The 21790-nt window shown below is 39.3% G+C and overlaps 5 protein-coding genes across 9 annotated transcripts; 2 read left to right on the forward strand and 3 right to left on the reverse strand.

Annotated features, from left to right (window-relative positions):
- Positions 1-97: 97 nt before the first annotated feature.
- On the reverse strand, positions 98-4763 carry LOC124296764 (GILT-like protein 1). 2 transcript variants are annotated; one of them, XM_046747107.1, is made up of 6 exons: positions 4636-4763; positions 2539-2706; positions 2275-2442; positions 1481-1684; positions 1172-1327; positions 98-372 (listed from the first exon to the last, which is right to left on the reverse strand). In XM_046747107.1, exons 2-6 carry the CDS (start codon positions 2626-2628, stop codon positions 271-273), a joined length of 720 nt encoding a protein of 239 aa, XP_046603063.1. In that variant the 5' UTR covers positions 2629-2706; positions 4636-4763; the 3' UTR covers positions 98-270. The 2 variants fall into 2 exon arrangements, with proteins under 2 accessions (XP_046603063.1, XP_046603064.1); XM_046747108.1 differs by having other exon boundaries at positions 2539-2720; positions 4636-4715.
- Positions 4764-6408: 1645 nt separating this feature from the next.
- Positions 6409-7617, reverse strand: LOC124296766 (cytochrome c oxidase assembly factor 7 homolog). The gene is made up of 3 exons (XM_046747109.1): positions 7401-7617; positions 7174-7308; positions 6409-6984 (listed from the first exon to the last, which is right to left on the reverse strand). Exons 1-3 carry the CDS (start codon positions 7501-7503, stop codon positions 6515-6517), a joined length of 708 nt encoding a protein of 235 aa, XP_046603065.1. The 5' UTR covers positions 7504-7617; the 3' UTR covers positions 6409-6514.
- A 79-nt stretch (positions 7618-7696) lies between these two features.
- LOC124296752 (kinesin-like protein KIF17) lies at positions 7697-15848 on the forward strand. 4 transcript variants are annotated; one of them, XM_046747090.1, is made up of 6 exons: positions 7697-7872; positions 10743-10814; positions 12169-13422; positions 13678-14395; positions 14876-14890; positions 15318-15456. In XM_046747090.1, coding segments are annotated over exons 2-6 (2061 nt in total). In that variant the 5' UTR covers positions 7697-7872; the 3' UTR covers positions 15320-15456. The 4 variants fall into 4 exon arrangements, with proteins under 4 accessions (XP_046603046.1, XP_046603045.1, XP_046603043.1 ...); XM_046747089.1 differs by lacking the exon at positions 14876-14890 and having other exon boundaries at positions 15318-15557; XM_046747087.1 differs by lacking the exon at positions 14876-14890 and having other exon boundaries at positions 7698-7872; positions 15199-15848.
- Positions 15849-15990: 142 nt separating this feature from the next.
- LOC124296750 (uncharacterized) lies at positions 15991-19652 on the forward strand. The gene is made up of 4 exons (XM_046747082.1): positions 15991-18825; positions 18899-19012; positions 19179-19341; positions 19417-19652. The coding sequence occupies exons 1-4, from the start codon at positions 16537-16539 to the stop codon at positions 19587-19589; spliced, it is 2739 nt and encodes a 912-aa protein (XP_046603038.1). The 5' UTR covers positions 15991-16536; the 3' UTR covers positions 19590-19652.
- A 33-nt stretch (positions 19653-19685) lies between these two features.
- On the reverse strand, positions 19686-21456 carry LOC124296768 (dolichol-phosphate mannosyltransferase subunit 3). The gene is made up of 3 exons (XM_046747112.1): positions 21034-21456; positions 20287-20514; positions 19686-20169 (listed from the first exon to the last, which is right to left on the reverse strand). Exons 2-3 carry the CDS (start codon positions 20512-20514, stop codon positions 20110-20112), a joined length of 288 nt encoding a protein of 95 aa, XP_046603068.1. The 5' UTR covers positions 21034-21456; the 3' UTR covers positions 19686-20109.
- Positions 21457-21790: the final 334 nt, after the last annotated feature.

Consider the following 21790-nt stretch of genomic DNA (forward strand, 5'->3'; position numbering starts at 1 on the left):
TTGCTATTTCCACAAAACTACATATTTCGCTACTCATTAATTATAATCTTAGGCTTCATTTCTGGGTTAGAAAATAAAGTTGTAAGCAAAAATAGCATTCGGTTTTAATTACGTGGAAAATATATTTAAATTGATGAACAGTTTTATAATGTTATAGGTTATTGAAATGAGTGGTACCAAAATGTGACGGTAAGAATATTTAAAAATTCACATCTTTTTACTCTGTTTAAATTGTAGTTCCGAGAAGTAAATATTAATTCATGGCACTGTTCAGCCGCTACAATTCAATGGCTTGTTATGTTCAGGTATGTGTTTACAGACGGTAGCTGTCAAGTTGCGCAGTGCGCCTATTTGATCCTCTTGCGAGTATGCCTGAAAGAGAAATTAGACATGCACGTTAAAACTTCTGCTGAGCATTGTTCGCAATCATTATGAAATATGTCTAATTTGAATTGTAGGTCAAAACTGATTTAGCCCGATGCGATGTGTCTGTTCATTTTATCATGAATTTTCCACTCCTTTATATTTATTCCCCTCTGTTTTCCGTAAAAATATTCCATTTGCAAAATCTCTCAACTTCTGAAGACAAGTACCATATTTGTTTGAGTTCTAAGCTTTTGACTCTGAAGCATGCTGCTATCAATTCTTTCTCATTCAAATTATTATTTTTGATGCATGTATTAAATTTTTTTCCATTTCACAGACAATTAAGTTTGAGAACAAGGAACCCAGTCCATGACATTTCCACTGTAAAAGTAAAAATGTTGAGAGCAAGATCTTTTATTTACGACTTGGAGTTTTTCTATTATTCTGCAGGCAGGGTCAATCGTAATCTTTCTAAACTTCTTGTATTGTTCAAGTTTTGCAATAAAAGAACTGACTGTGAGAAAAAGTTTCCTGCCGCGTTCTACATCCAGTTCCACTGGAGAAGTGACAAAAACTTATTTTAACTCTCTCAACTTAAACGGAAACCGGTTCGTCTGTTTTAGATAAATCTGAAAACCAGTTGAACAAGCTCGGATAAATTAACAGTAGAATTGATTGTGAATTGAATAAAATTAGCACAGTAATTGTTATTTCTGCAAATCCGGTGTATCAAAGGCACTCCACACGAACTGTTTTAGCCACCAAGATAGCGAAAACACTCTGACAAATCGAAGTCTCGACTCACCCTGTCGACCGTGATGGTTGGTACGAAACTCAAGCTTGGCTGTAGAGCGAGAGTTTTGTCACCGTAAGCTGCGAGCAGCTCATCTCCTGCTACGGATGAGATGCAATTTTCTACTAACGATACGTGCTGCGTATCCATGCCAATCGTTTGTAGACACTGGAATTGGAGCAGAAATTCCTCAATTTTGATCTTCACCACCGCGGTGATAGTTTGTTTTATTTAGTTTCATTGCGTTGTGTCTCTCTCTGTGTTCATGTATGTGTAGAACGAACGGACGAGCTTACGTAACCGAGTGTAATTGCGGAATACCTGTGGAACAGCAGTGGAAGGATTCCTCGCCTGCATCACGCAGCCGACAAAATTGACTAGATCCTGTTGCTTGTTGGTTCTCTCAGGGTTTGTCAGGATGTCGTTTATGCCGCAAGCTTGCGCTTTGTTGCCATAGCATTCTTGTGGTCCATGTTGACAGGTGAAATGCCATTTTTCAACCCCATTACTAACGTACTTTCCGTGCTAAACGTTCGGAAACGAATCAAAAATTTATTTCAATTTTTCATCCTAATTACTCTCATTTTCAGGGATAAAATCAAATATTACGCAATATAAGCGTACATTTTTCTCAAATATGACGGGTAAACAATTTGAAGTATATGCGAACGCTGGTAACCTTCGCAATTTCGACGATACGTACTGTGATAATCTGTCTGCCTTTTGACCCCCACCCAAAGCAATCTAAGTGATCTGAACTCGTAGAAACATCTCTATAACGAGATGCGAAGACGTTACATTCATCATTCATTGATAATCGTAAATTGTATAAATAAAATTAAAAGCAGTCCTACGATTACCTACACGGAAAGAAAAATATTGTAGATTTTACATCTCCTGTGGTGAATATATGTACAGCACTTTTTTTTTGGAGTTCAATGTATAATAATTGTGGCAAGATTTACAAATCCGATAATAAGAGTTACAAAACCAATTTCAAGAGTTGAAATATGCTTAGGTAGGTCTACCACAATTGATGGAGATTTTACTCCAAAGATGTAAAATCTACATAACATTTTTTTTTTTTTTGTGCACATGTGCGCTTTCTGACTCACCGTGGCTTTGCCGTAAGGAATGTAGTTGACGGTAAAAAAGCTTCCAATATCACGATACGCTGGGACTAGTTGATTTCTGACAAACTGAATGCTATCGCCGCAAAGGGATTCGTAGTACACGGTAATATCCACTGGAGAAAATGAGGGTCCACCAGTCGTATCAGACCTCTAAAGATTCGATGAGAAGAGAATAAACAGAACAATATTATTAAACGGTCCAAAAATCGGATCTGGAGCAACTCTCGGTTTAAGATCACAACTTACCGCAGAACCGCAGACGGCGATGATTACTGCGGCTGTTACCAAATAATATTGGCTCACAGCAGCGTGAGGCTTGACGTAGTACCACCTCATGCTTGCGAGTTACGGGCTCGAGTGAACGATGGCAAAGTGGTCAGTACGTATTAAGACGAATGAACTGATGCCGAGCAGCTGGAATATAAAGACTGCGGTGGGTCGTATTTGGTTGGAATATCGTTTATCAGTCGGCGATTCGACACTCGAGTCAACATGTGCGTGACTATTCCGTAAATACTTTTCCTTATCTTGCCGAGAGTATTATTCCTCTGCCCCCTCGTACTTTCCATACAACAAATGTCGTCTTTGTGGTTTCCCATTGTCTTTTTTGTACAATTTGATTTCGCAATCGAAATAACTGACTCATCTTAAGATGCTGACCTTTTTTTTTATCCATCCACTATTTTCGTAATTCGCGCAATTTTACTGTGAGTGATATTCAATCGATAAGGAAATTTTTCGAATATCCGACAACTATGTGTGTCGAGGAAAGAATCAACCGTCTGTGGTTATGCATTATCACAACAATTATATATTTGTAAATCACAAATTGCATGGAATATACGATTGCTAATCGTAAGCTGAAGCAGGAGTTTCACAACGTGGAAATACAGTCGCCAAGGCGTTCCCGCAATTGCGTAAAAAACTATTAAGCTACTAGCGGTTAATCTTGCTTTTTACCCATCCTACGTACCGTATGCGCCTATCGTCTCAGTCACAGCTGCGAAGCCGTTCTCTTTACTGGTGATCAGGCCGTAATACTATTTATACACGATCGTGCGAAGCCTCGTATTTTCAATTCACAATGTGGTCGGAATGCCAGCAGCCAGAAAATAATTATCACTGTTAACTCTTGTGTGCCATGCCTATTTCATCCTGTATGTTCTGGGTAATTTCAGCACCGGTAATTCTAGTATAATTCATGAAACCGGACTCGACGATATGATTGTTGTAAATCAAATATTGTTTTATTTTTGTGTCAAGTACGGATTAAAACGTGTAGTGTGTGTGGTTTTTGTCACATAACGGTTTCTGACTAATCAATTATCAATATGCTTTTCATCGGATCCAAATGTGGAAAAATATAATTAATCTATCAGCTAGAGTCAATTATCGTCTTTCTTTCCGTGATAACAGCTCCTTACACTTATATGGTATATCAAGAATATTTGACGGAGCAAACGAAACTTCTTAATCAATCCTGAACGCAATGTGCTATAAAATGGCTATATTGAGATGACTGTGAGGAATGTTTTAGTACCACATCGATATAATTCGAGAAAGTATAAAAGATCAGACATATAAACTTGCAGCAACGATGTAATTCCGATTTAATGTAATGCATGTAATCGGTATGAGTATACCTGCAAAAATAAATATGTATATTTTCACAATATACGGTTAAAATTACTGAAAATATATATGTATTGTAAGAATATTCATCATCGAGTGTAATTCAAACTGAGTTTCGATCGAAATACGCAATTTCTATATATTGACTGGTGTATTGACTTTCACGGTCCGAAAAACCGTTACTCAGAACTCTCTAGCCGCACAGCATACGTATTACTTGTGCATGCCTACCGCAAATCCAAGTTACAATAATTTTTCACAAAATTCCGCAATCTTTACGATACACGCCAGATATTACTTTACGAAACTGACCGGGTTTCGATTTTTTCATCGAAGCGATCACTATTGAAAAAAAATCTCGCTCTATTCCACAGACTGAGACACATAGGTACTGTAATATATAGGAATAAACACGCGCAGGCGAGTAATGTTATATTTCCGGCAATACGTCGATTACGATTTAAACTTATAACTACACCGATTTAAATTGAGTTAATTTTAAATCCCCCTCACGTATGCTTTAGTCATACGATAAACAATCTTCAGCTGCCGACACTTTTGAATAACAACTGCATGTGTTTGCGTCTAGTATACATGCGAGTTTGATCATCGCTTCTATAATCGAGAATCGAGATTTGTCGTTTTATAAATTCCAGTTTAGAAATACCAATTCTAGATCGGCCGTTACAGGGTCGAGTTTTTAGTACATACCTGAGTATGGAAGAGAACCTCGACCGCTTGTCCAACTCTGCTGACGCCGACCAGACTGGCGACAGAACTGGCGTGGTAGCCAACTGCACAGTGTTTCTCGAGAGACACGTTTGTCTCAGGAATTTTTACTCCATGTTTTTGTTTGCGTGTAATTTTTTACCTTCGCAGATCGCTGCGAGGCAGTGGCGGAGTAATCGCGAAGTCTATGGATTCGGACATTTTTAAATTCATTTTTTAACTGTGGCAAAAACTAGATGAAATAACATATACCAGCAACGTCGCTCCTACAATGTAGTAGGAAAATATTTGTTCACTTATTGCCTTGTTACCTGGGTACCTTTTAGAGTTTTCTGGGTTACATTCAGGTGTTTTGAAAATGTAATTGGATTGCCGAAATACTTGCGTAATGGAAAAAGCAGCTGACTCGGATATTGGTATTTAATCAGTTGTTGCTTTGCTGTAAAATTTAAGTATATATTCATACATAGGTATGTGTGTTGGATATCCGATTGTGGGCGTTGATCGTGTCCTTATACGCTATTGGCGTGTCCGTATCGTAATCAGAACAATTAGTTCATTGCGTGTTAATGAATCTCGGGGTTGGATTTTTAGAAGCAATCCTGCAGTTTACTTCTAAAAAATTTTGAGCTAGTGAGGATATTGTATACATGGATTTGGACACCTTCACTAGATGTCAAAAAACTTTTACCCCAAGAATGTTTTATACGATAATCGACAAGTTCAAATTGGAAGAACTTGTTATTCGTAAGGCTAATATACGTTATAATTCTTACAATCCGTTGACGATGTCACAAGCCGATTGTGTTAGCATTTGCACAGATGTGGTTGTGGGCAAATATTGAAGTTCTTAACATTATACGAGAAAAATTGTTTCTCTTTCAGTGACTATAACTCAACAAAAGCAAGTGCTATCTTGAAACCATGTGAAAAGCCGTTAATCTAATTGATCTTATACAATTCTTACTAACCATTGTCAATTTATCATATTATCAACACAGACGGCAATGTAAAAGCACAGTTTGATATTACTGTAAACACTGAAGTAGGAATACAGGTATAACTAGAGGTTGATCACTAACTGCAATTATTTTCATCATCATTCGTAATCCTTGAATTTATTCGCAATTAGAGATTTATGTATGTAGTTTTCAATAGCTATCGATAAGCGAAATGCTTAGGTACTGCAGCTTTAATCATGAGAACTCTAATCAGCATGCTGAGACTACGTTCATGACTGTCCTCCGCGAGTTCTACGTCGTATTTGCAATTTGCACGACAAAGCGTCGCTTCATTATATTCTTATGTTAGTTAAACTCTATCTGACTCGGTTCTTTGACCAGACGCTAGTCACATTCGTGCGCCTGTTAATAGGCCACTGAGGTGACGTGAGAGCGAACATTCATAAATTCATTTGCCACGATCAACGCAATATCACCTAAGTAGCTCCTTTTACCTATAATCGAAGTCAATCGATATCATTGTAGCCTTTTGCTAGCCCTTTTCTAACTTTGTATGGAAAACGCAATTATACTCTACATTTGCCTGTGAATTTTTTAATTTTCAAACCATTTCGGATACAGGAACAGAAGAAACTTACGGATTTTGCGATAATCTACAGATTTGAATACCATTGAAAGAAGTGTGAACCTTGATCATCTGGGAGGTGTTTTAAAGAATTTCTGTTACCAGATTAAAGAGAGTAAAATGAATGTTTGTAATACCATACTAGTAGGTAGATATTCACAACAAGGATTAAACTAAAAACAATTAATTTATTGCTATAATTGAAAACAAATAAATGTACATAAATGTCAACGAAATAAGTCTCAACAATTTATCAAACGTACTGGCAGTCACGTTAGCTTCCCATACCCTGCTGAAACGGTATATGTTTGGTCTCTTGCAAGGCCCTTTGAATCGAGAGTGCTCGTTGCTTGAAGGCTTCGGCAAGTTCAGAATTTTTCTGAACTCCGTCGCCACGTGCATGCATTTGTGACAAGTTGGCGCAGGCATATGCGTTTCCAAGCTCGCAAGCTTTCATCGAAGCCTTGTAAGCTTCCTTCATGTTCTTTTCCAAGTAATCCGGAACCCCGTCAAGATAGAGTCCTGACAGGTAGTAGCAAGCTTTTTCCAACTTGTGCTCGTGACAAGTTTTGTGAAGTAAATCAAGCCCCGTTGGAAAATCTATGGGAACTTCTTTCTCTCCAATTTTAAACGAGGACGTTGCCACAATTCCTGCATGCGCACAGGACATCATGTCTCCAACATCGCATCCTTTTTTCAGATACTTGTAAGACTCTGTAGGTGATTCCGCATCCAGACCTTTGCCTTTGTAAAGAATTAACATAAAATTGAAAAAAAAAAACCAAACACGTTACAGTTATTAAATACGGAGTAGTGGGATGCTTTATGAAAATTTTTACGTTCAAGCCTTTGTTTAACATTAAATTTTCTGTAATCTTAGCTGAAGTTCTGTATACCTATTTTAGAACAATCTAATACAGGGATTGATCTCACCGATTAGTGCATAACCTCCAAACTTTCGGCAACTGTGGGCAAAGTTTCTCTCGTCACAATTTTCCTTGTAGATTTTGGCCGATTTTTCATAATCCTTACTTATACTCTCTTCGTAATCTCCAAGGAGGTGACATGCTGAATAACATAACACAGAATGTGAAAATTGAATGCTTTTAAACGCGCAGCGGAAGTCGGAAATGAGGTTATAAAAGGAAGGGTGGTATTACTTTCCGGGTTTTTCTCGTTGAGACATCCGAATTTGTATTCGATGTGAAGGTTTTTAAGATATTCTTTCACCTCTTCAGGGCTCTTCAAGTTGTAGCCAGCCATGCCCTGTCACGATAAATCCGCAATATGAATTAAAAAGACGACATTAGAACGAGAAAGTTTCGCGAGAGAAAATTGGAGACAATCGAACCTTGAGCGCCGTCGGCAAACGAGATCGACGAGACCGGGTGTGCGCAAGTTCGATATCTCGAATTACGGTGCTCGTCTCGAGCATTGTAGCCCTTTGAAATATCAGTCGGTCAGTTGAGAGTCAGTCGCGCGCTTGGTTGGATCGGCGCTCTGTGGTAAATTATTGTCTTCGCGAATTGAATATCGCCGTCGCAACGAGAATTGACAACATGCAGCTACGGCACAGTTTTCATGAACTGTCCTCGATCAACGAAGCCTGATTGAAGCTCTGCAGTCTTCGAGGTGAAAACTAGAAATTACTTAATTACTTAAAGCGCACTTTGATTAGCACGATAATACGATACATTCTTATGTCACTTTTTCCCCACATGCACAGATATTTTAATTTCAATTCAAAATCATCTGGGAATAATTTTTCCGGATCTTTTCGTATAATCGGTAAATCCCCCTGCCTGTAGGCAACTCTCTATGAGTTTCGGGATAAGGATAAACGCTATTCGCCTAAAGTAACACGGATTGCGTACACGCAGGCGACCTTGCATCCTGCTTTGTCGCGTCAGCATAAATTAGCACGTGAAAATTGAGCCATCCTCGCCCTTGAATACCACATCGTCAATCGATGGTTATAATGATGAGGTGAACCGCGACGTGGTGGAAAAAAAATATGTATGTTCAATAAACATACCTACATGAAGTTCGACTACGTAGCGATTCGCGTGACTGGAAACTGTTCTGTTTTCACTATTCGTCATCACCCAAGGTTAAGTCTCGAAAAAACGCCAGGCACTACAGTTCGATGCCCAATTCACGCAATACAGCTACTGCTAATAGCATCATGGTGTATATTTGCGAACCAAATCATTCATTAGACACGCGATTACAATTATATCTACGCCGATTCATCGGTTACCCTTGACTGGGAGCTTTTGGTTTTTGACCCCACTGCTGCCCGAATAGGAAACTTTGCTCATTCTTTCTGATTTCGGCATACATTATTTGAAAATATCAATAGCAACACTGTTGGGTTAAAAAAATACAAGTTCACTAATGTTCGATGGGTATTCGACAAGGGTACGGAAAATAAAAATTATCAGACTAATTGCCAATCAAGTCAATCTACTACAGTTTTTGCATTGTCAGCTTTCTTGTACGACAAGTTAAGCTGTTGTGGTGATTTCAACAAAAAAATACACCATGCCTTTATTTCTTCTTTGTTCTTTTATGTTTATTCATGCTGCTTCCTGAAACGATGATCTATTGAACAATGGATAAATGTGATTTTTTTCTATCAACGTGACTATTTTTTTTTTTTTAACAAAAATCCGTTTTTTGGATACATTTTTACCGAATTTAATTTTTACCATTATATTTAAAAAGATATTTTTGTTTTCACATGTTCAGTATTTTAAGATTCTACAGTTCACACGAATCCTCGTTAACAGATCTTACGGCTATATGTTTAGTCCAATTATACACTGTCCAATGGTAATTATTCACTTGAAGGCGCACCAAGTTTAGTCTTAGACGTGGCTGTAAGAGATAAATGAACGTTATCTGCACGCGAATCAGGCGCGAAAGCATGCAACACTTAGCATCGTGGTTGCCGAAACTACAGTGCACCGATAGAACGGAGGGGGTAATTGTCGCACTCTCAGAGTCGTCAACAAAAATATACGTCACTTTCGATTCGTGCCTTGCTAGCTCGCTCGATCGATCTTCGGTAAAAGCTTAAGCGAGTGGGCTAACCGGTCATCCCTTATCCTACCTTTCATATATTTACGAACAGCGAGGAGTTGGGGTTGCGCATTAACATAAAGCTGACCTTCGACACAGAGGTGGAAGCACTTTTATCTACCATCTACTGAGCAGAGAGGCGGTACACCTGCACGTAAAGGTAAAGGTACACGCGTGTAGTTCGAAATGCCTGACCACATGATGCCTGGGTTCAAGGGTAAGAAGCCTTGAGTTTCGGGGTAGGCGATGGTCGGTTGTTGCCCCGCTTATAAAGGTGACACCTCGTGTCTATCGTGGGGATCGATCGATTATCCGAACGCTAAATAAATTACACGACAACGCGTGAATAATGGGGTTTATATTAAAAACTTCCGGCTAACGAAGAGCAGAACTTTGCCAGTTGCGATCTTTGTTCAAACCTGGATCGGTCTTTGCACAGCTCATGCAGCAATACGTACAAGTTTCTTCGCAGCTGCTACTCGCTCATATTATAGTTCTGTATAATTCATTGATGATATTCACCTGCAATAGCTTGGACCTTCGCTTCAGACTCAATATTCGTTAGCGAAAATAGCATTAGCCGACGACTGCATGGTCAACCTTCGGATCTTGTCGTTGATTTATGTTTGTCTTATGGTAAGGAACATCTATTATTTCTTCAAGGCATTTTCAAACAAGTATTTTAGTGTCCCGAGTAACCTATCGTCTTGTTTTATTCCGACGGTGAAAATTGTCCTGCAGGACTGAAATTCATTCTCTATGAATCGTTACCATGTTAGAAATTTACGGTGAAAGGAAGCGAATTATCGTTTAAACAATTTCATGTCAAGAATTTTTTCTATAACTGTTACGATCATACTTAGTAATTATTTGTTATCATATCTTTATGTACCGTAGCCACCGATTCAATTGCTTCATTTTATTTACGGCTACCATTTTCCAACATTTAAACACAGTTAATCAAAACTAATTAGCCCAATTAAGAATATAGAACTTTCTTATTTCGTGTCGTACTTAGCACATTGAAATTGACAATTTGTCAACGCTTGGCGTTAATCTATTAATTACAGCTAGTATCGATCGTCATACAGTCTAAAACTTGTATAATAAGCACTGTAATATTGAGTGAACGAAGAAACAAAAAAAAACACCTTATTCCCGCAGTAATACTAGTTTACCCTCACGGAAAAAACCCTCGACTTGGGTGTAAATTCGTACCCTCAACTTTTTTCTTACAAGGATTTAGCATTATCTATGAGTTGAGGGTACGAATTTACACCAAAGTTGAAGGTTTTTTCCGCGAGGGTATCGTCGAGGTGGATATTACTTTCGTTTGTCACTATTGGTCTTTGCTAGAAAAATATTACAAAACTAAAATCATGAACGAATTATCACTATTTTTTGTTGTTCACACGCAGATGAGCGAGTCCGTCAAAGTAGCATTAAGATGCAGGCCGATGTCCGTCCGGGAGCAGCAAGAAGGATGTCGGGTGAGTGTTTCTTCCTTGAACTCTATACTGTCAGATCAATTAGGAATACATAGTCAAGTGCACAAGAATCAATTTTGAAAAATGATAAATTGCCTCCTTCTCGTGGTACTATAAGTAAGAGACCATCGATATTGACCGAAGGTAGCCCCTAGCGACGAGGACACAACACGCAATTATCATATTGTTGCATCTCCGTATGGATATATTATTTCCTGCCTAATCAAATGTCAGAGTTGTGACTCAAGAGTGACGTGTTTCCAGCCACCGAAACTCAACGGCCGTTCGATTTTTGAAACGGCCGATTGTCTCGGTCAATCTTGTAATTGGAGGGTTGAACCGGGGATTCGTTACTTCGGCCAGGCATTTATCGATTCGACACACATCGCTGACTGCCGATATCCACTGACATGCATAACGCCACCCCTTGCCTCAACCTGTTTCCCCTTGCCGCGTGCAGGGAACTGTAGGTATAGATATATGGTTATATATATATATACACACACACACACATATATATATATATATATATATATCATACCCTGTCGCAGGTTATGGCGTATAATGTGTTATAGGTCAAAACTACAGAGCCAACCCTTCACGCGAGTGCACCCTCCTCATTATTAATCATAGTTAAACGTGCGTTTGCGACCAAAGGGACTTCCTGTTTGTCTTGAGGAATCGATTCAGATTGCATTTGAACTAGACACCTTTTATCAACTCTATAAATAACCCGTGCGTAAACTAGCCGTCAATAATCCTAATTTCAGTGACCTAGTCTTCACTTATACTGCACTCCATCAAAGGAATGCCATGCTTGCTACGACTTCGTGTTCTATGTTAGAAAAGAAGTTTCCTCCTGTTATTTCCAATCTCCTCTGCATTAAAATGTCGTAGATCGCGGAAAGCGCTCCTTAGCAATAATTATAAATTTCCTGTGAACCGTTCAGTTATAGTATTTACGAAAATGAGAGCAAGCATTTTCGAATTCGACAGTTGTAAATCGTGACAGAACAAAGTGCACAATTCTCGTGGTACACTTAAATCTAGCACATTTTTTTAAAGTAAGTAACGTACCGTTTCGGATATCGATATGAGACATGACCACACTTTCGACTGTATATAATCCCTTTAGGGACCCGGTTATAGAGGATAACTTGTTCAATCTTAAGAAAGCTCTTGTTTTTATACGAAAAGCGATAATAACTCATTGACTTTCCAGTGATAAATGCTTATAACTTGGTCATCTTGAAATTTATACTAGTACTCCGTTTGACTCGTGGTTTATTTCGAAGTATATAAGTTCTTTCAACCGAAGGTCATTTTCCAGAATCAATCGTTATATTGTTTCTTTCAGAATGTGTTGACGGTAGACTCGCAGGCTAAGACATGTACCCTGGAAAATCCGATGTGCGGTGGAGGCGGGGCCGGAGGCGGAGGAAAGATGTTCCAGTTTGACGCGGTCTTCGATCAGACCGTGTCAACGGAGGTCGTCTACGAGCAGGTTGGCTCGCCCGTGGTGGAGGCCGTCCTGGAGGGTTACAACGCGACGGTTTTCGCCTACGGGCAAACCGGATGTGGAAAGTCATTCACGATGCGAGGGGTGGTCGAGCGGAGTTTAGAGCACCTTTTCGAGGCGACATCGACGTCATCGTCGGAGACACGTTACCTCGCGCTTCTGAGCTACCTAGAAATCTACAACGAAAGACTGAGAGACTTGCTGGGAGACGGCGACAACGACGGTGCCTCAAACCTGCTCCAGCTCAAGGAGGACCCTTCCCGCGGCACATACGTCGCTGGTGGCCTCAGGGAAGTCACCGTCAAGGACGCTGCGGAATGTAGCCGCCTCCTGGTGCAAGGGGATCAGAAAAGAGCCGCGGCCGCGACGCGGATGAACGCGGCCAGCTCCAGGAGCCACGCGGTCCTGACGCTTGCCTTGGAGGCGATCGCGATAAATGACAAACAGAACAGCGCTGTCCGCAAGGGGATGCTGCATCTGGTGGATCTCGCCGGCTCCGAGAGGCAGGGGAGGACCGGAGCCACGGGGGAGAGGCTCAAGGAGGCGGCGAGTATCAACCTGAGCCTCTCGGCCCTGGGGAACGTGATCAGCGCACTGGCGGCGGGCAACGGCAGACACGTACCCTACAGGGACAGCAAGCTGACGAGACTTCTCCGTGACAGTCTAGGCGGAAACGCCAGGACGCTGATGATCGCCTGCGTCAGTCCGAGCGACATAGACGCCGACGAAACGTTGAGCACATTGAGGTACGCGGCCAGGGCTCGGTGCATAAAGAACAAACCGGTCGTCAACGAGGACCCCAAGGACGCTTTGCTCAGGCAGTATCAGTTGGAACTACAGCGGCTCCGTAAGCTACTCGAGACCAGCGACAATCCAGCGACGGAACTGTTGATAGGTGATGTCCAGGGAGATAGGAAGGTTTCGAGTCTTACGGATCGCCGGGAACAGAGCGATTCCGAGGCGGAGGATAAAGTGATCCGGCAAGTTGCCTTCGAGGAGGAAGTACAAAGACTGAGGAAGGAGTGCGAGGATTCGAATCTATCGGCTCAGCGTCTTCAGGAGGAACTTGAAAATCTGCGAACGCGATATGAGGTACATCTCCCACTATTGTGCATACTTTCTAATAAAGATTTTACAACTATTATGTAAGCCTGCAATACGTGGACCAGCAATGAGAGTATTCGTTTCAAAGAAAACGTGATAATATTATTTGTTAATTTTTTCGTATTCCATGATTTAGGATTAATAAAAGGCTAATTCGTTCGTCACAAAAAAAAAAAATTGAAGCCTTGCAGCTGATCCTTGACGTGATCGAACTATTAAATATCTTTCTACTGTGTTAAACAGGGTTCTGGGGTAACGGAAGCAAAGGACGTTTGTGAGAGCGAAGGTGTTCTGGAGAGGAGAAAACGAAAGCGAGAAATCGCGAAAAAGGAGGTCCTCAAGAGGCTGGAGAAATTGACGATCGGTGGCGAAGCTCGGGGCGACGAAGAAGCGCGCAAACGAAGAGAGAGGCGGAGAAAACGATTGGAGGTAATAGCAGGGGCTCTGGCCGGTACCAGCGAAGGGACCGAAGGTGCGGTCGAGGTTTATGGTCAGCTGAAGTCAACGGAGGAGGCACTGAAGCGGGCGATTCGTAGGACTCGACAGTTGGAAGCCGAAAATGCGGACCTTCAAGCGTCTTGGGACGCGGAGAGACGTGATCTGCTTCGGCGAGAACTCCTGGCCACCCAATTGTGCGACGCGATGATTCCGCACCTGAGACCAGGATGCCCTTTTCGCGACATCGAGGCTGTCAGAGCCGCGGCCTCCTGGTGCGATGAATTGTCGCGGTGGCGGCTACCGGATGTTTCGCCCCGTATTCCTCTCCCGCCGCCGACGCTATCGCAATCTAACCGTGAAGTCGAGGGTAAACCTATGTCGGGGGTGCAGCCGGACCATAACAACAACGACAATAACAACAACACCGTAAACGATATTAAACCCCAGGATATTGCAGACGCATATTTTCGCAGAAGTAGAGTCGACGCGTTGCTCGCCCACGCTCGGGAAGCTAAGAGCCTTGGTAAGTTGCAATTGTATGTATATGTGTGCACGTGCAGCTCACGTTTGTCATAGTTTATCCATTTATTTTGCAAAAAAAAAGACACATTTTTTGCTTCTTGAAAAGTTCTAATTATCATTCCTAGATTCATCGTCTCATTCTGCTAAAAAATATAGGTATAAGCCTTAATCATCGAAATAGCTTTCTTTTCAAAAGTAAATCTAAGAGTTTCAAATTTATATATTTTAATCGTTCGAAATGATGTGACTTAGGAAGCCATCTGTTGTAATTAAGTAAATGCGTGTTTTTGATAAAGTGAGAAATTACATTTTTCTTAATTACCGCCTCATTTTTCTCGAGTAACAGAATTTCTAATAAGCACCATCAAAATTAAATTTTCTAGTGCAGCTTCTTAATGTTAAAATAACATGTTTATTACACACAAGATATTCACTTTTCCACTCACTTACTCATTTTTCTCACTTTTTTGACCAACTACAGCTAAGCAAAAACCCTGTAAGTATCAAATTCTATATCCAGTAACCATACCATAAACATTCATTCCAAAAGGTTTAGTATAGTTTAAAAATTGCATACACAGCAAAACGGCAATATCTCACAGTTGGTTCCACAGGATTTTCAGGCAATCCAATGCGCAGTTGACTCTTCGATGCATTGGAAAGTTTATAATTCAGTCTAAATTAAAAATAATTGACGGTCCTTAATTTTCCTGTTTTTTACGTGACGGGATATTTTAATTATCTTATCAAATGAAAAAATCTATAAGCGTGTGCCCGTCTCACCTTTGGAATTTATCACTTCAGGTGAACGGAACGTAAAGCAAATTCAGGAATACGTTGGTCGGCAAAGTAAATCTGGCGGAGCTGGCGAATCGGTTTCTGGAGCGAACAGCTACCTGCAATTGAACGCCTTGAATTTACAGAGCAGTGCTCCGCCGGTTTCCACCATGGCCAGCACAGACTCCGCGAGCAAACCTGCCACCCGCCAATTGTTCGGAAATGCGACACTCTCCGGTAACTGGCTCATCGATGATGTCAACCTGAAACCTGCAGACCCGAGTCCTTCCTCCACAATGGAACTGAAAAAAATTCCACCGCGTATACTTGAGGCTCTTCCGTCCTACCCGTTGCGCAGGTTTAAGATTTCCCCGACTCCTGTCGCCGTTTACTCACCAAGGCACGATTTGGAATCGAATATTCGCCCCCATCACGCACGCTCACCCACCTACTGAAGAAAAAGGATATGCCGATGCAGAGTTGAACAGGGTTCAACAAAATGTTCGATACATGCATACGAATCGCATGAGTACGGTACATTTTATGAGTTCGAAAGCAGGGATTTTAAATCATCCTTATATGTCACATGTTACTGCTATACGTGAGATTAATTTGAAATAGTGTGATCTGTGTGTATGATATGTATATAGAAAGAAAACGAATTTAAAATGAAACAACTATTTATTGACTTGAAATTCCAAAAATTATATCTTCCATTTATATTTATTCCCCTTATTTCGAAATTGCTCTATTTACAATAAATTCTAGTATATTTCGGTATTTTATTGACGCAGGAATTTATCTGAAATTATCAGACTGCAAAGAAACTTTTATCAGTGGTTTGCTATTTGGCAAAATATTCAAAATAAGAAACTTCAGCAACATTTGTTGAAATATCGATTTTGTTATGAAAGGTTCAATGGTGACTGAAGAATATTGTTCATTCAATAGTCGAAGCTGGTCGAAGTACATTCTTCAGTCAACGAGTCAATGTATGTAAAATTTGAGCAATTTAATTTTTCCTTACAGGTATGTTGGCAGTAATTATTCATGGTGAGCAGAAGTGAGACGTTCAATATTGGCTGCACTGCGTCAGCTAAAATTGCTTAGTTCAGAGTGTAGAGCCATGCCCGAGGCAGTTTGAAAGATGAGCGAGGTTAAGTTTGGCTGGAAGTTTTTCCCAAGAAAACTAACACTCTGACATGTAAATAATAAATTTAAATTGTTTATATCCAGTAAATCACGAATGAGATATCTATACTCTGTAATGAATACATGAATGAATATAATTCTGTTGCCAATTGTGATGTTGAGGCAAATTTCAGTGATAATAAAATCGGTAATCGGACCGTGTAAGTTGAAGAAATGAGTTTGGATTACACGAATCGTTGGGAGCCAGTGGAAAACACGGTGTATGAGAGGTTAATCGATAATTCATTATTACACACATTGACATTGGATAAAAAAATCCTTAAGCAAACAAAAATCTTGAATTCTAAGTTGAAAAAAAGACGAAACTTACGCGAGTACAAACAGTTTCTGTTCTTAAAGAGACAATCCGTTAGAGAGTTCGGGGATAACCATGCTGAAACGGACGATGAATCAGACCTAGATTATGAATCTTACAAAAGAATACATGCAGAAAAAACGAAATATCAATTACGCACCTTCCTCAAAACATGCGTGCGAAAAACACCATCACGCACGAAGAGAAAATCGCCACATCTCATCCCGAAAACACGGAATAAATCTTCATCTCTCTCAAAAACTTGCAGATCACCTTCAGCAGCGAAATCTCGAAGTTATTCAGGAGAAAATATTTGTAAGTATCTACTTCGATCTCGACGAGAAGTACCAACAATTGAACGCAAAGCAGAATCACCGAGCCGAGAAATAATTTCTTCTTCGAGTAACAGCAATATCAATCAAGACAGTACTCAAACAGATGATGATGCAGTTAAGAAAATTCATGATATTAAAGCAACCAGTGTTCAAATCAGAACCATTGATAGCATCAGTTTGGATTCTGAATGCAAATTGGCTGTAATCAGTGACAGCGCAGCAGTAAATTTTCTCGAGCAAATAACTACACCGGAACTGCGAGATGATGCAGGTAATGAATTAGGAATATCTCTGAAATTTGATCATAATTCTCACGAGTCTGGTAATCGCAAGCAGGACAAGTATGATGTTAATACCACTATTGAAGATGATGTAAAAACATCAAGGACAAATTCAAAATTCCTAGACAATTCGAAAATGGGTATTAAAGAGAAAGTCGATATCAATCATGAAAGTGATATTGATAAGCCCACTGACAACCTGGACCGAGATTCTGGTAATAATAGCTTTTCCGAAACGGATGTGTTGGATGATCAGCGCAGCATGAGTCCTGACAACAGCATTCCTGATGATGGCGGTAATAATGGGACAATTGCCGATAAACAGACTTCAAATAAAACTCGACAGAAAATTGTTACAATCAAATCCGATGAGGCCACAAGTAATGTCATCTTATGCGAAGACTTGAATACTCCTCAGTTAGAATCGCAATATGAAATTTCTTCCAGAAATGAAAAACTGTCTGATAGCAACTTGGACAATGAAACACGTCTAGAGCTCGGGCGCAGCAAAAACCAACACGAGGATTTAAATGATGAATTTCATGTCGAAAGCATCGTGAAGAATGGTAGGAGTAAGCTGAAAATATTAGCAATTGACTATTATGAAAGAGGACATAAATCTTTTAATGAGCGTCACTTGAGAAGATTGAGTAAACTTCGGACCATGAGTAACTGTGACTATGAAACTTTGAAACATTTGGACAAGTTTGTCGAAAGTGTATTACCTTCAGAAGATAAGCAACCATTGAGATATAGCGAAGCAAATGAGGGTTGTAGTTTTGCTTTGAACGAATCATGTTATTTGAATTCGTCGGCAAATGCTGAAGCTTGCTCCAATATATTGACGTCTACTCAAGAGAATCTAAACGTATTTGGAGAAAGTGAATTACTACCAGCAGACGAAGATCAATCACAAAGTGACGCTTTCTCTGAGAAGTGTACATCATCGGACATTCAGTCACAAAGCTTTAATCAATCATTGAATGGCAGCATTTCGTCCTTTTCTAGCAGAACGTATGATGAAGATGTAAAGAATACTGTTAAAAAGCAATTACTTACGGAGATTGAAAATAAATTGATAGATAATCAATGTAATGTTGAGAATAAATCAGTGTCACCAGGGGAAGAAGTTCTTTCCACTTCAAGTCAAAGACGGAAGAACATCTACAAATCAACCAATGAACCATTAAACACTAAAAATGTACAGTCTTCAAAAGCCAATGGTTTCGTCAAAGAATGTAATACATTGAAAGTTTTATCACAGAATACGGGAAAACATTCAGACGTCGGAGTGTGCTTGCTTTCTTCTAAGCCTAAACGGGCCAAAAGGCGAATTGTAAACAGTGAAACGGACAATCATCTCTCTGTAAATTCACCTTGTGCAAGCAAACAACCTCAACAATATACTAATAAACAATCCGAAATTATTTTGCATGAGGACAAAACTCCAGGTGAATCTTCGAACCGACTGCAACTAGACAAAAGTAAAAAAGTTGAACACTCACCGAAAAGAAGGCACAGGCCACGAAATGTAAGCTCAGTTGTAAACAACACAAGTCAGTCTTTACTTTCTATCTAATAATATAATTTTCTGTCGCTTCTAGTTACAAGAATTTGCTGTCACAGAAGCTGTGAATCAGGATACAACAAAGGCTTATTTCCGATTGAAGGATATCAGCGACGATGATGAAATTTGGATACTGGATGTTCCAAAAATGGTAAGATGAAACTCGCAGTATAATTGTCAATTTTTACATTTATATCACGACTCCTGTGAAAACTGAACTTGACTCAAAAGTGCAATGTATATTATTCGCCCAATATGTCACATCATTTTATGGTATTTGTTAATAGTAGCTTATGTTCTAACATCGTTTATATTAGATCAATCCAAAAGATCTTGAGAATCAGACGATCATACTTGGAGGGATGAGTGTATTGAGATTTGGAGATGACTGCTACAAAGTTTCAAGCAAACCCAGTAAGGGGGTTTGCAATCTGTCCTGTGTGTTAACTACAAGCAAGCGAAAAAACGACTATAAAATACGTACGTTAACTATTATACTACAATTGCATTTCATTTGCATTACCACTTGATATTTGTATGTTATTTTTTTTGCAGTTAATATCCGATCTAAAGGCCGTATGAAGTTTTGTCAGAAGATCTCAGTTGTGTCTGATTCAAAATTAGTTCCTTCGGAACTGCCTTCTCCAAAGACAACTGTTCCGTTTCCGAAAAATTTGAAGATGAGACATCCGTTATTTGGTGCAACTTATGAAGATAAAACCTCATGAGTACCAAAAACAAAAACTATACAGATTGAATTTACAAAATACATTTTCAATACGTTGACCAAAGTTTTATTTTCACCTGGAATTTTTCCAATTTGTTGATACATTATTGTATAGTATATGTATATATACATATTTTTTTAGTCTAATAAATTTAAGATCACATTTTAACTCACAATCAGTGTTTTAGAATTAAAATATTATGAAAGCTTATACATAAAAGAAAGGTGAATGTAGTGATTTACATTGACATCGAGTGTTTATTAAAACTATTCGTTTAAACGGTTTGGCTGTAATGCACTCGAAAATTGGATACAAATATTGGTATTGTTTACATTGATACTCAGAACATGTCGTGACTAAAATTGTGTACTTCATATTTCAGAAAATAACCGCTGAACCATTTGGTTATGAAATTACAGATTTTATTGTCTCACGAGATGCAAAAAACGAATGAATTTATTGCTGGACGATGAGAGGCATCAAATGCAACTGATGAGATATCGATACTTAGATTTGAGCTTTAATCTTCTTTAAGTGCAAGGCCTTTGCTACGAAGATCGGCTCTGGCTTCTTTGATTTCCTGAAATAGACAAATAGGTACTAAACAATGTGTAAAGTGGATCGATCTAAGGTTCTGTAGAACTAATTTTTTTTTGTTAATCAGCATTCCATGTGCAATCCCATATTGATTGCTTACCCTTTGGAGTTCTACAGCAGCTTCTTCACAATTGTTGAAAGTGAAAGTTCGGTAAAGAACTACACTAACAGCATATAAGCCAAAGAGTACAATTAATGTTAGGGGAAGGTATAATATTGGTGTTCGCCATTTAATTAGGAGTGTCGATTGGGCACTACCAGTGATTGCAGCTGTCCATATACTGAAAAATACTGTGGCCACAAAAACCCATTCCATAAGCTTTGTCATCTTGAAAGAGAACAGATAAGAACAAAATGTTAGTAAGACACTCAACAATTAGAATTACGTGACTTTGGGGTACAACCAGAGCTACGTTCGGAATTTACATCTGATTCCACAATTAACTTGAAACAAGAAGAAAGAGGAATGTCTCGAAGCGCTCAGTGAGGAGAGTGAAGTGTCACGTTTCAAGGTAATTGAGGAATTAGATGTAAATACCGAAAATGCTACAGACAAGATGTGTTTTTTTAAAATAATATAGTCATAACCAGGCCATTATGGTTTGAAAATTTGAGGATCGATTAATATGGTTCGTTATCAATTGAATTAACCTTCTGAGATTCTGCAAAATTAAAACAATAAAATGGTTTTTGCATATTTGATATACAGTGGCCGACAAGTGGCAAAGTATCGTCAAGCTCCTTGAAAAAACTTTAAGGTACTTTGAAGTATTTAAATGGTGCATTTTTAGGTTAACTTTTGAGAGTGATGATCGAAAAGAGAAATTGTAGAATGCACAATGCTTACATTTGTTTCGGGTGAATTCTCGGGGGAATTTTAACACCAATTACTAGTTGCAATATTGACGTTTAATACTTAAACTTCTTTCTGTTTAAATCCACGTCCGCAAGCGGCGAAACGAATGAGTTATCTTGTTGGAAACAGGAAGTAGACATAGCTGGGTGCCAGCTGTCATCCACAACCGGTCAGCTGATACAAATAAGGCCACAGACCTTTAAATTATTTTTAATCTCCTGTTACTCGATCATTGTCGCGTTTAAAAAATACGCGCCGTCTATCAACGTCATCAATAGTTTTGACTAACGTCTTTTTCTTCATTTCAGTAAAATAACATAGTTCACAAACGTTAAAGTGCACTTTACCTAGCAGAACGCCAGCAGTAAATTTATTATTCAGACAATATACGTGTCTTGTTTATTTTACGAATGGCAACCTGCAGAACTGTTCGGAACATTGCGTATGATTGCTATTATACATATTGTATCCCATAATCGTTGTGAAGTTGAAGTTGAAGATGTGAGAAATGATATTATGCATATCAGATGATAATTCAAGCTCAAGCGTCTATTATTTGAAAATTTTTTTGAAAGCTACAAGCGCTGTACATAATAAATATGCGAATTGCGTACCGCATGTGCTATACTGTGCATATGTATACATAAGGTGGACTCTTTTATGAGGTAGAATAATTAGGCGTTGCGTAATGATATAAGAATTTCAAGTCAGTAAGGTAAACAGAGCGAAGATGTACCGCGGTTGTACC

The sequence above is a fragment of the Neodiprion virginianus genome, chromosome 1 (genome assembly GCF_021901495.1).
Source record: "Neodiprion virginianus isolate iyNeoVirg1 chromosome 1, iyNeoVirg1.1, whole genome shotgun sequence".
Classification (NCBI taxonomy): Eukaryota; Metazoa; Arthropoda; class Insecta; order Hymenoptera; family Diprionidae; genus Neodiprion; species Neodiprion virginianus.